The 12,627-nt window shown below is 36.2% G+C and overlaps 1 protein-coding gene across 1 annotated transcript in view; it reads left to right on the top strand.

The window, feature by feature from the left end:
- Positions 1-12,627, top strand: part of LOC127629765 (MAP kinase-activated protein kinase 5-like) — a 116,200-nt gene that overhangs the window by 45,899 nt on the left and 57,674 nt on the right. Inside the window, exons 6-8 of the mRNA XM_052106999.1 lie at positions 5,870-5,959; positions 6,112-6,207; positions 10,264-10,344. Coding sequence (XP_051962959.1) covers positions 5,870-5,959; positions 6,112-6,207; positions 10,264-10,344 — 267 coding nt within the window. The remainder of the gene's footprint in view (positions 1-5,869; positions 5,960-6,111; positions 6,208-10,263; positions 10,345-12,627) is intronic.

The following is a 12,627-nucleotide window of genomic DNA, read 5'->3' as shown; positions in this document are numbered from 1 at the left end:
TTGTAAATGTAGCCAATTCTGTCCTAATTAAACTGATTTGGATTTTAGAAAATTTTAATAATAATTACAAAAAATTATATTAAAATAATATATTCATGCAATACCGTGAATTAAAATATATCTGTTTTAAAACTGAGGTATCGTAAAACAATGAAACTGCTACATCCCTAGTTATGGGGCTTCCAGCAGGAATATGACCCTAAAGGCCTTAATGGGAATGCTTTTTACAAGTCTGAAACTTGTAAGTATGGTAATTCCATGTAGTGAATGCACCATTAGTAAAAGTGACCCAGTAATCCTGTTGTTCCCTTTTTTCACATAGCATGTATATTATTTCTATAGTTGTGGTCTTTAGGGCTACAGCAATTGTCTGACGTGTGTCTCTCGCTCATCCCTCTTTCTCTCAAACATAAACAGGCATGGAGAAGCCGCATATATCACGTGAAGATTTATGAAATGGAAGCGGATGCGCTAGTTTTTATCTGTAAAAATGCCGGAAAACATTTGGAATAATCCGTAAAAAAATCATGGATGACTGACAAACGTGAAAGCACTCCCTTGCTCACAAGCATGCGCGGGAAAGAGAGAGAAGCCGCATATACTGTACATCATCGATAAGATTGATAAAATGAACAGGGTTCATACGGTCATGGAAATCCTGGAAAAATCATGGAATTTATTGCTGAAAATGTGTAAAACTGTACATTCTCCTTTTCGTAATGTAAACATGACAGAAGTCATATACTGATTGTTATTGAGGTTCCCCCTTGATCTTTCCTCCGGCCGCTTCTGTTAAGTGTGTAATGTCAATGTACCGGTCCGTACTGGTGTCCAGTGATGCTCTGTCGCTCATGAGCACAGTGTGAGTGCTTCTCACAGAACAATTATTTGAAAAATGTCTTTCTTCTAAATTTTGTCTTAATGTATATGTGAGTACTGCAACTGATTTCAGGCCATCTCAGGAGGTGCTTTGGGTTAAAATCCAGTGCTTGGCATTTTACTGTACATGCACAGACCTATTAATGTTTTTTTCCCCACTGTTGTATTTTATGGTGAAAAGTTGCAAAAGCATCAAAGTGGCTGGCAGAATTGGGTAAAAACTTTAGTAATTTAAATTCTATGCAATAAATTAAACCATTTAGAACATTAAAAGGGTCAAGTGTTATAGTGAGCACAAAATAGAGGGCTTCCAATTTGACAGTAAAGGTGCGTACACACTGCCAGCGACTTTGTCGCTGCAAGTCGCCAGTGGCTGGCGGTGAAGTAGCTAGTGTGTGTTCCCACTACTGGTTGCCTAGTAACGTTTATAAATGACATTCACGGATGCCATTCCATTGCTGTTGACAGTGAATCTCTTTTCTTGCCACTAAAAACAAACATTTTGGAGGGAAAAGACTAAATCTAAATGGAATCAGTACATAAAATGCTTTATATCAAAGATGAATGAGAAACAAGGCGTGCTGTTTGCCATAGCGGCTGTTTATCTCCGGCGAAAATGCAAATGCCGGTCTGTCTGGGTCCATAAAATCCCCGCGATCTCAGATACACCTTTCCACGCAGTATTTTTCTTAAAAATGTCCTTGTACGTGGGAAGAGACATATCATAGAGCACTGGGAAATTTCTAACGCCAAGAATTAGCCTTTCATCCATCTTTCCGTTACTGTAGGAGCTGAGAGAGAGAGAGAGAGAAGGGTCACGTGAGCTCTCCCGTCAGCTCTCCCGTCGTCTCTCCTATTGGCTGTCGCTTCCGTTTGTCGCTCCAAAGTTGAACTTTTCTCAACTTTGTCGCGTCGCTGGATACGCCCACATCTAGCGCCAACGGTCGCGACAGCTCGTGTTGCCGGAAGTCGCTGTGCTCGCATTGAAAATGAATGGTATTGAGTGATGACACGATAACAAGTAGAAGTATTTTACCCATGTTATCATCCCGATAGGAGTACTACAGAGTAGTATCAGTGCGTCTATAATAATAACCTAAATAAAATATGAATAACTTCCTTGTGTCATTGCAATGTGTCATCAGTCATTTTTACACATATTTTATTTGGCCCATTTCTCTCCGTTAAACATGACTTGCATGCTGAACAAACAACATGACGTCTTCTCTCGTTCAGTCAGTCAACAGATCATAATTCATGAACAAGATGACTGATACTTTAATTTAGTTTAATTTACTGGTCTGTACATTCAGTTCATTAATGGAGCAGTCTCGTTCTGACATTGTGTTGTATTTTCACCAAAAGTGATAACAAAGTAGATCTTAGTTTCCTATGTTTTGTCATATTTGGCTTGATTTTACCAAGATATAGGACAATAAGGGACAAATAAAACATAAATAGCTATAAAAATGTATTTGACTCATTTTTGCTTGTAATTGATGGCATTTTTACCATGTGATCTTCAGTCATTTTTAGACATTCATAAATTGAGGGTTATGTGCATTATGTGCATACTTATTTCTTATGAGGTTAGAATTGTTTCTAATTAATATACAAAGGAAAGAGATTAACAAATAAAAATTGGTTCTCAAATAAATTCAATGAGATCCTCAAATAAATGTAAGGAATTTCAGAAAAATAAAGGGAATTCACAAATAAAATGAGATTTGCAAATACATTGTTTAACTCAAACTCAACACTGCCCAGTATTTATTTGTGAATCATGCACATTTGTTTGTGGATCGCTTTCTGTGCATTTGTGGATCACAGCACACATTTGCAGATTCTGAAACATTTCTAGCTGCGAGATATTCACACAAATAGGTGGACTCCACCCACAGTCTACTCAAGCTATGTTTTATATATACAGTTGAAGTCAGAAGTTTAATACATCAAAAAGCCAAATACATTTAAACTCAGTTTTTCACAATTTCTGACATTTATTCATAGAAAACATTCCCTGTTTAGGTCAGTTAGGATCACTACTTTATTTTAAGAATTTGAAACGTCAGAATAATAGTAGAGAGAATGATTTATTTCAGCTTTTATTTCTTTCATCACATTCCCAGTGGGTCAGAGGTTTACATACACTTTGTTAGTATTTGGTAGCATTGCCTTTAAATTGTTTAACTTGGGTCAAACCGTTTGGCTAGCCTTCCTCAAGCTTCTCACAATAAGTTGCTGGAATTTTGGCCCAATCCTCCTGACAGAAGGACCGACACTGTGGAGACTCATAGCACGGGAGGCGCATGCTACTCTCTGCAATCCACACACAACTTGCCCCACACCACATTGAGAGCGAACACAAGGAGGTTACCCCATGTGACTCTACCATCCCTAGTAACCGGGCCAATTTGGTTGCTTAGGAGACCTGGCTTGAGTCACTCAGCATGCCCTGGATTTGAACTTTCGACTCCAGGGGTGGCAGTATTTTATTCTGTTGTGAATTCTCTTTATTTTTGTGAAACTCCTTACATTTAATTGTGGATCTCATTCAATTTATTTGTGAACCAATTTTTTGTTTGTGAATATCTGTGAAATGTTAATTAGAAACAATTCTAACCCCATAATTACTATTGTCTTAACCCTCTGGGGTCTGCAGGTATTTTTGGGCCCTGGAGAAGTTTTGACATGCCTTGACATTTGTGCTTTTTTCAGCTGATTAAAAACATATTAATGGCTAATGTATGATAACACTGTATTCAGCACAAACTGGGCTACAATAATATGTGAGCAACATGTATGTACAGGTTTGTATTTTTGAGAAAATAACGTTTATGCATAGTTTTTGAAAAAACAAAAATTTTAAGTTGCACGTTTATGCATAGTTTTTGAAAAAACTAAAATTTTAGTCACTGAAATAAGGCCATATAACACATACTAAACATTTGTCCACAAGACTTTTGAGAACTGGATCTTGTAGCCTAGATTTTTTGCTACAAAATGATGTGAAAACCATCCTGATCACTCATTCATACAAAACAATATAGTAATTTAACTTTTGTAAGACAGTTGTAGTGTTGAAATGTAATATGCGAGGAGGCGTGAATGATCACGAATATTCATTGTAATTCACACATGAGAGACAAAGACCCTCCCCTGGTCTATTAATGAGGGATAGAGAATGAATGTGAGGAGACTTAATGATCCAAATCAAGTTTTAAGTTAAAAGAAGTAATTTGACTATATATTTTCTTTACATAAATACTTTACTTAATTTTAGACCTACACTACCATTAAAAGAAGTCTCTTCTGCTCACCAAGACTGGATTTATTTGATCCAAAATACAGAAACAACATTGATATTCTGAACTCTTTTTACAATTTAAAAGAACAGTTTTCTATTTAAATATATTGTAAAATGCAATTTGTGATCAAAGCTGAATTTTTAGCATCATTACTGCAGTCTTCAGTGTCCCATGATCCTTCAGAAATCATTATAATGTGATGATTCTCTAATATGGGCATATTTAAAGTGCATTTTACTCATTTAACCTGAACACATATTTGCAAGCACAAGCTTTGTTGATGATAATGAGGCAGCATAAACGCTATTTAAAATATAATCCAAACATTCATATCATTTTATATCATATTACATATCATATTTATATTATACAGCATACAATTTAAATACCTGCTTCAAATGTTCGTCGGAGTCCCGCTCTTCTTCTGAGGAAAATGTTAACTCTTCCATAATATCCTGGAGCTTTCTCGTCTGTGTATCGTTGCAAACAAGCAGAAAAGTTGAGTTGTGTTGTGTTTACATCAGACCTCATGGTCGGGGGCGTGTACATTTGCATTGATCGTCTCAGCACATTACAGTATGAATGGCACGCTCTGTTGGTGGGTGGGATCACATGACAGATAATTAGATAGACTAGTAAAAACTGTACATTGCTTTGTTTCAAATAGATTGCTTTGTAGGAGAATATTTGTTTTACATTTGAATTGTTTATTTAAAAATAGACATTTAAGCTTTCTTTAGACATATGTTTCATGTTTGAGTGATAAGAATTTGCTTTTTTTTGAGTTTCAGAAATGAGTTTCAGTTCATTTTTGTGACGTGTTTCTGAAATATGCTCGTGAACACAGAGACTGCTGAAAGCTCACCCTTTTTATTATCTTTATTTTACAAAAGCACAAGATTTTGTTGTTATTGTGAGTGTACACAAATAAAAGTAGACCCTGTATACCCAAAAATGACAGAGTATTTTAAGTTGTTTCTGCTGTAATGACGAAAATATCCAGCAGGATGCGCCGGCGCGTCCGTCGACCCCAGAGGGTTAATGCAATACACTTTGCATTGCACCGCTTTCTGCTTGTTGAGACTTTCTGAACAGCTGTCTCATGCTTTAAACTAGAGCTCATTGGCTTAGAAATGGAGAGACTTCAGTGAACGAAGTCAGTGTGTGGAAGTGAACGAGACCAATAAGTTCGTTTAAAAGATTTGTTCAAAAACGGATTCATTCAAGAATGAAACACCACTATATTATGGTCCCGTTTTTTTTTTTTTCCAATCAAAATATTTTGGACCAAGTTTCCCTTTTTTTTTTTTTTTTTGCATCATCCCTTTTCAAACGTATCACCCAAACTGCATCTTATATCAGGTATAAACAGGGCCAAAACCTAGTTGTAGGAATGTAATTGGTGGCTGTAGGAAGTGCTAAATTACAGTATTATCCAGCATTTAGGGTGCTGAAAAGATTGTCAAGGCTATTTTAAGATTTCTAATAAGGTAAGCTTCAGTATTTTTTTTCAGCGCTTTTGTTTTGGTGCATTGCAAATCAAAGAAAGACATTACAAAATCACAAAGATGTTGTAATTTCAGTAACAGTAACACAATATTTGTGGACACTCACAGGACTGTAATCTATTACACATCTTTATATATTTAAATTGTTTGACTACATTTTTGTCATTTTTACAGATAAGTCTTGCTTTGCAACACTGTCATTCATTAAATATTGCACACCGTGACCTGAAACCGGAGAACCTGCTCTTCAAGGATAATTCACTGGTGAGATCTGAAACCAGATATGTTTTTGGGAGTTTATTGGTTAAAAGTTTGATCTTTCTGAATTAAGCAAATGTTATTTTAATAATCAAAAGGCAATTTTCTAGTATAATTTTTTTGCATCATATTTCTTGTGTATCTAACTGCCCCATCAGGATGCCCCTGTAAAACTTTGTGATTTTGGTTTTGCCAAAATCGACCAAGGTGATTTACTGACGCCACAATTCACGCCTTACTATGTAGCACCCCAGGTAAGACCTCATGGATTTCTATAGATCTATAAATTGTTCTTTACTGTAATTTTTAAAGGGGTCATATCATGAAAAATCTAATTATCCTTGATCTTTGAAATTAAACTATTTAATATATTATGTAAGCACACACTTTCAGAAATCAAACTTCCTGCCTAGTCTAAAAAGATATAAATTTATTGAAACTAGGGTGAAAAACGGGAATAAAAATATTAACACGTGTGCCACATGAACATCTATTCATTGTTCAGCATCTTGACCTGTAGCAAACTCATAACTTTTATTTTTTTATATAAACATTTATTTGTATTTCTTTGTGCAAGAAACCTTCACTTGCCTTATAAATGGACCTCTGGAGAAAATTAATACCAGGGGGGAAACACTACAGTTAAAAGTTTGAATGAATTTACACAATTGACTGAATTTATATTTTGTATGATTTTAAAACCCCTTTTGATCTTAAGGCTTGTGTGTATTCATTATATTTAGTAAAAACATTGTGCCTCTTTGCAAAACAAAAGTTTCAATTAAAAAAATATAGCTGCAAGCAGCAATTGTCAGGGTTCAAGCCTTTTAATAAGTTTCAAAGTATGCAAAAAAGGTATGTATATGTACTTCAAGTTGCTGAATTTGCAAACTGGTGTTAAATATAACTTTGATGTCTTATGTTTAATGATCCTGAAACAGGATAATTGGTTTATTATTTTTTTTAAATAGTTTTAACTGTTAAAAAGCCACAAAGCACGCAATACACAAAGTTTTTAGTTATTCTAATATAAATTTTTTCTTATAGGCTTTTGGACACACTTGATCAAACCCACATGATAAATGCAACCCCTAAATAACTAAAGTTAAACTTTTCTTTGATTAATATTGACCTAGGGAGTCCTAGATGTAGTTCACAATAGTAGGTAACATTGCATTTTATACAATAATTTACACACCATTTATACAGCCATTTTGCTGAAATTTGATTGGCTGCTGGTGGCCATTTTTTTTATTTGTCATATTGTAGAATATGTTAGCATTTGGCCCCTACAAGATGCATACCAATTTTCAACTTCATTGATAATACAGTTGCGGAGTTATGAGCATTTATTTTGTTGTAGCACCCCTTATTGGCTAATTATTTGCCGATTTTGCGTGCAGACTCAAAATGTGCAAGTTTCGTAACATTTGGTCTTTTGGTAGATATTGGTAGAATTCGTTGGCTTATATCCAACCTACGCCAGACCAATTTGTTGGCTTATATCTTCGCAATGCTTTGATGCATCTAAATTCCTTTAACTTTTTGTCAAGAGGGTTTCCTAGTAGAGACACACCAATTTTTGTGAGAATCGGATATACGGCCTAGGAGGAATTCGAAAGTTGCTTTTTTAGAAAATTAGAATAGCGGAAACATTTTATAAAATGCAATAAACCGAAGATATACATTTTGTAGGTCTTGTTGCAACGAATTTGAGGAAAAAAGAATTTTGAGATTATTTAACTCAGTTACGGAGTTATTGGTGAAAAGGTAAATGTCCTTGTTATAGCGCCAGCTTGTGGCCGATAACAGTGGCCGATTTTCATAAAACTTGGTACACCACCTTCATAAATTTTGTAATGGTGAGGCCATTCATATTTGATGTTATTAGCTGCTAGAATTTGATTGACTGACATAAATGGACAACGCCTGACCAATTTGTTGGCTTATATCTTCGCAATGCTTCGACGAATCAAAATTCTTTTAATTTTTGTTAGGAGGGTTCATAGTAGACACCCCAATTTTCATGCAAATCGGACATAAGGCCTAGGAAGAGTTCGAAAAAGGAGATATACAGGTGAAACTCGAAAAATTAGAATATCGTGCAGAAGTTCATTAATTTCAGTCATTCAACTTAAAAGGTGAAACTAATATATTATATAGACTCATTACAAGCAAAGTAAGATATTTCAAGCCTTTATTTGATATAATTTTGATGATTATGGCTTACAGCTTAGGAAAACCCCAAATTCAGAATCTCAGAAAATTAGAATATTACATGAAATCAATAAAAAAAAGGATTTTAAATACAGAAATGTCGGCCCTCTGAAAAATATAATCATGCATATGTACTCAGTACTTGGTTTGGGCCCCTTTTGCATTAATTACTGCCTCAATGCGCGTGGCATGGATGCTATCAGCCTGTGGCACTGCTGAGGTGTTATGGAAGACCAAGATGCTTCAATAGCGGCCTTCAGCTCTTCTGCATTGTTTGGTCTCATGTCTCTCATCTTTCTCTTAGCAATGCCCCATAGATTCTCTATGGGGTTCAGGTCAGGCGAGTTTGCTGGCCAATCAAGCACAGTAATACCATGGTCATTGAACCAGGTTTTGGTACTTTTGGCAGTGTGGGCAGGTGCCAAGTCCTGCTGGAAAATGAAGTCAGCATCTCCATAAAGCTTGTCTGCTGAAGGAAGCATGAAGTGCTCTAAAATGTCCCGGTAGACGGCTGCGTTGACTCTGGACTTAATAAAGCACAGTGGACCAACACCAGCCGATGACATGGCTCCCCAAACCAACACAGACTGTGGAAACTTCACACTGGACTTCAAGCATCTTGGATTGTGTGCCTCTCCATTCTTCCTCCAGACTCTGGGACCTTGGTTTCCAAATGAGATGCAAAATTTGCTCTCATCAGAAAAGAGGACTTTGGACCACTGAGCAACAGACCAGTTCTTTTTTTCTTTAGCCCAGGTAAGACGTTTGACATTTGAAGCCCATGTCCAGGACCAGTCTGTGTGTGGTGGCTCTTGATGCAGTAACTCCAGCCTCAGTCCACTACTTGTGAAGCTCCCCCACACATTTGAATGGCCTTTTCCTGACAATCCTCTCCAGGCTACGGTCATCCCTGCTGATTGTGTACCTTTTTCTTCCAAACTTTTCCCTTCCACTTAACTTTCTATTAATGTGCTTTGATACAGCACTTTGAGAACATCCAACTTCTTTTGCAATTACCTTTTGAGGCTTTCCCTCCTAGTGGAGGGTGTCAATGATGGTTTTCTGCACAACTGTCAGGTCAGCAGTCTTCCCCATGATTGTGAATTCAACTGAACCAGACTGAGAGACCATTTAAAGGCTCAGGAACCCTTTGCAGGTGTTTAGCTGATTAGAGTGTGACACTTTGAGCCTACAATACTGAACCTTTTCACAATATTCTAATTTTCTGAGATTCTGAATTTGGTGTTTTCATAAGCTGTAAGCCATAATCATCAAAATTATATCAAATAAAGGCTTGAAATATCTTACTTTGCTTGTAATGAGTCTATATAATATATTAGTTTCACCTTTTAAGTTGAATGACTGAAATTAATGAACTTTTGCACGATATTCTAATTTTTCGAGTTTCACCTGTACATTTTGTTCGTCAACATGATCACTATAGCGCCATCTCGAGGCCGATTGGGCCGAAACTTTGATACGCTGTAGTACTCGGGGGAACATCCTTGCCTCAATGTTTCAGTTCTCTACAACTTACGGTTTGGTCTGCACAATCAGTTTTAGGGCAGAATAATAATACAAATAAAAATCCTTAAAATTACAATAGCATTTCAGCCATTCGAGCTTGAACCCCTAATAAATGATAGTAAATGAATGCCAACAAGTGCCCAGCATACATTGGCCCAATACTCTTTAAATGGCCAGAGTGCAGATCTGTAATTAGGCAAATGACAGGTACTTTGAAAACATTAGGGTTTTGATTTGTTGACTGGTGTTTCTTTTTCTTTTTTTGGTCACTACATAACCCCCATAATTCCATTTCAAAATTTTGATGGCTTCAAATTGTATTTTAAAATGTAGAAAATAGTAATAAGAAAGAATGTGGGCAAACTTTTTACTGGTAGTGTATGATATGACCCCTTTAAATTATATTTTCAAAGTGCTACATTGAAACATACAAAAAGAAATATTAAGAAATTGGGGTAATGAAGAACAATTTTGTTGACTGCTAATGATTTCATGATGACATGAAAGTCTTTGAATGGATAATACAATTGACTTTTCATGAAATGTCAACATGTCTTTTTTAATAGGTGCTGGAGGCACAAAGACGCCACCAGAAAGAAAAGTCTGGAATTATACCTACCTCACCCACCCCTTATACATACAACAAGGTATTTCTTAAGTTGCTGAAGTTGTGATTTTTTAAAATATGTAAAAATTACTAAACCTAGAAATCATTCTATTTATCGTGTATTTATAATTAGACAGCTGACTGCCTGAGATATCTTGAATCTTATGCAATAACCATAACTATGTTATTTTTTCTTTTCTGTTTGTGAAATAATCTGTACATATTAAGTTTTGATGGATAGAAGTTCTGATCACAAAAGCTACATACTTTTTCTACTACATTATGTAATAAGCAGTTTAACACACCTAGGTTTCTCCCAGAGAATTCTGCTTATGTGGCCATGTTAACACATAAGCGGCATTCTAACAGGTTTTTGGGGAGTGCACATTTGCATGGAACAGACCGAATAACAAAAATTGGATGGAGCCCAACAACAAGTCAACAAAACATTTCTGGGAGTACAGTGGGAAAAGCACATCCCTATAAAACACCCTATAAACTATACCCATTTACAAACACCAATGTGCAATATTGACTGTCCCTCACATTCATGTATATGCGCTTGCACATTGAGGGAATCCCAGAGTTTTCCGTAAAGGGAAACCCCACTATTGTAGCGCAACTCTGCTGCAGGCCGTGATAGAAAGGTAAGGAAACAAAATACAGAGCAACTACTCTGGAATATCTTAAAATAATGTGAGCAACAGAGCATAAAATAGTCTTCCTCAGATACCATGTTTGTTATTTACACAAGCGTCGCAGGGAAATGACATTGCTGTGTATGGAGAAAGCTACTTACTGACAGAGCCACATGTATACAGGGGTAAATAGTGTGCCGCTTATACAATGCGTGGAATGCTGTTTTCTCACAATACGCTACTTTGTTGCAGTAACCTGGTGTCCATGTAAACCAGGGGTGCCAATACGTCGATCGCGATCTACCAGTCGATCGCAAAGGCAATGCTGGTAGATCGCAAAAAATGTTAATGTACTTTCGTTAAATTTTAATAAAAATAAATATAATGTCTTCTTTTAGTTTCTGTCTGACTTGCACTTGACGAGTAAATATTGACCAAGCGAGGTTTTTATTTATTCAGTTGCCATGACAACTAGGTTTGCGCATACGCGCCATCCAAGGACTTCTCTGAGAACAGAGCGCAAAATTGCGATGCTACTGCCCGGATTAGGCAAAACTGTCTGATTCCATTCAGTGCAAGTCATCAGAATAAGGTAAATGCCCTGGCTATTGTAATCTATTGTGCTGTAGGTGTTTTGCGTTTAGTTTTAAAACTGAATGATATCAACATTGAACATTGTTATATATTTTTTTATTAATTAGAATTCCGTGTAGGGATACATGCAGTAGTCCCAACAAGCATTTTCTTATTTTAAATGAAACTGTGTTTTTTAGTTGGTAGATCTTATTGAGTTGGTAATTTAAAAGTAGATCATCACACAAAAAAGTGTGGGCACCCCTGATGTAAACGTAGTCATTGGTTTACCCACCCTAAACAGTTCATAAAGACATAACAAATATTAGAGAGATTCAACAACCGATCTCACCCCTGATGAAGAATTGAGCTGGCCAGCTAATTCCATTGGATGAGCTCGGGGACTCGAAATAGAGATCGAACTGTTTCTGAGAGTCCTGCCGGACGATGACGTGGTTTCCATCGCTTGTCGGGAGGGCTGTCGGATGAGGACAATGGTGTCTGCATTGAGGAGGATCCAATTGAATTTGTATTTTTTTCAATTAACATTTTTTTATTGATTCGTAGATGTATAACAAAGAAAAACACAACATTTATACATTGAATCAACACTTAATATTTAACCCCTACTATTACCCCTCCCCAATCACCAACCCCACCCTGACCACCAACAAACAGCCCTGTGGTCACATATATAAGAATATATGCAAAAAAAAAAAAAAATATATATATATATATATATATATATATATATATATATATATATATATATATATATAAATAAAAAAGCTTATGCGCCATACCTTCCACAAACACCCATGGAAAAGGATCTTCCCTTATCTCGGCTGCTAATGGTTCCAGGGCAAGACAGAAAAATAATGGGGAACAATAAAAGTATTTCCGAACCCATATATTTCCAAAACCTTAAAAAGATAATCCCATTTTACCATATCAAACGCCTTTTCGGAGTCAAGTGAGATGGGATCGACCGGAGCCTGATCATTCGTCACTGACCTCATGATCTTGATGAAACGCCTAATGTTATCAGAAGAGCCACAACCCCAAATAAACCCCACCTGATTTATATGTACAAAAGATGTCATAACTTAATC

The sequence above is a fragment of the Xyrauchen texanus genome, chromosome 3 (genome assembly GCF_025860055.1).
Source record: "Xyrauchen texanus isolate HMW12.3.18 chromosome 3, RBS_HiC_50CHRs, whole genome shotgun sequence".
In the NCBI taxonomy this organism is placed as follows: Eukaryota; Metazoa; Chordata; class Actinopteri; order Cypriniformes; family Catostomidae; genus Xyrauchen; species Xyrauchen texanus.
Note: the sequence above shows the minus strand (reverse complement) of the source record. Positions and strands in the feature narration are given on the sequence as shown.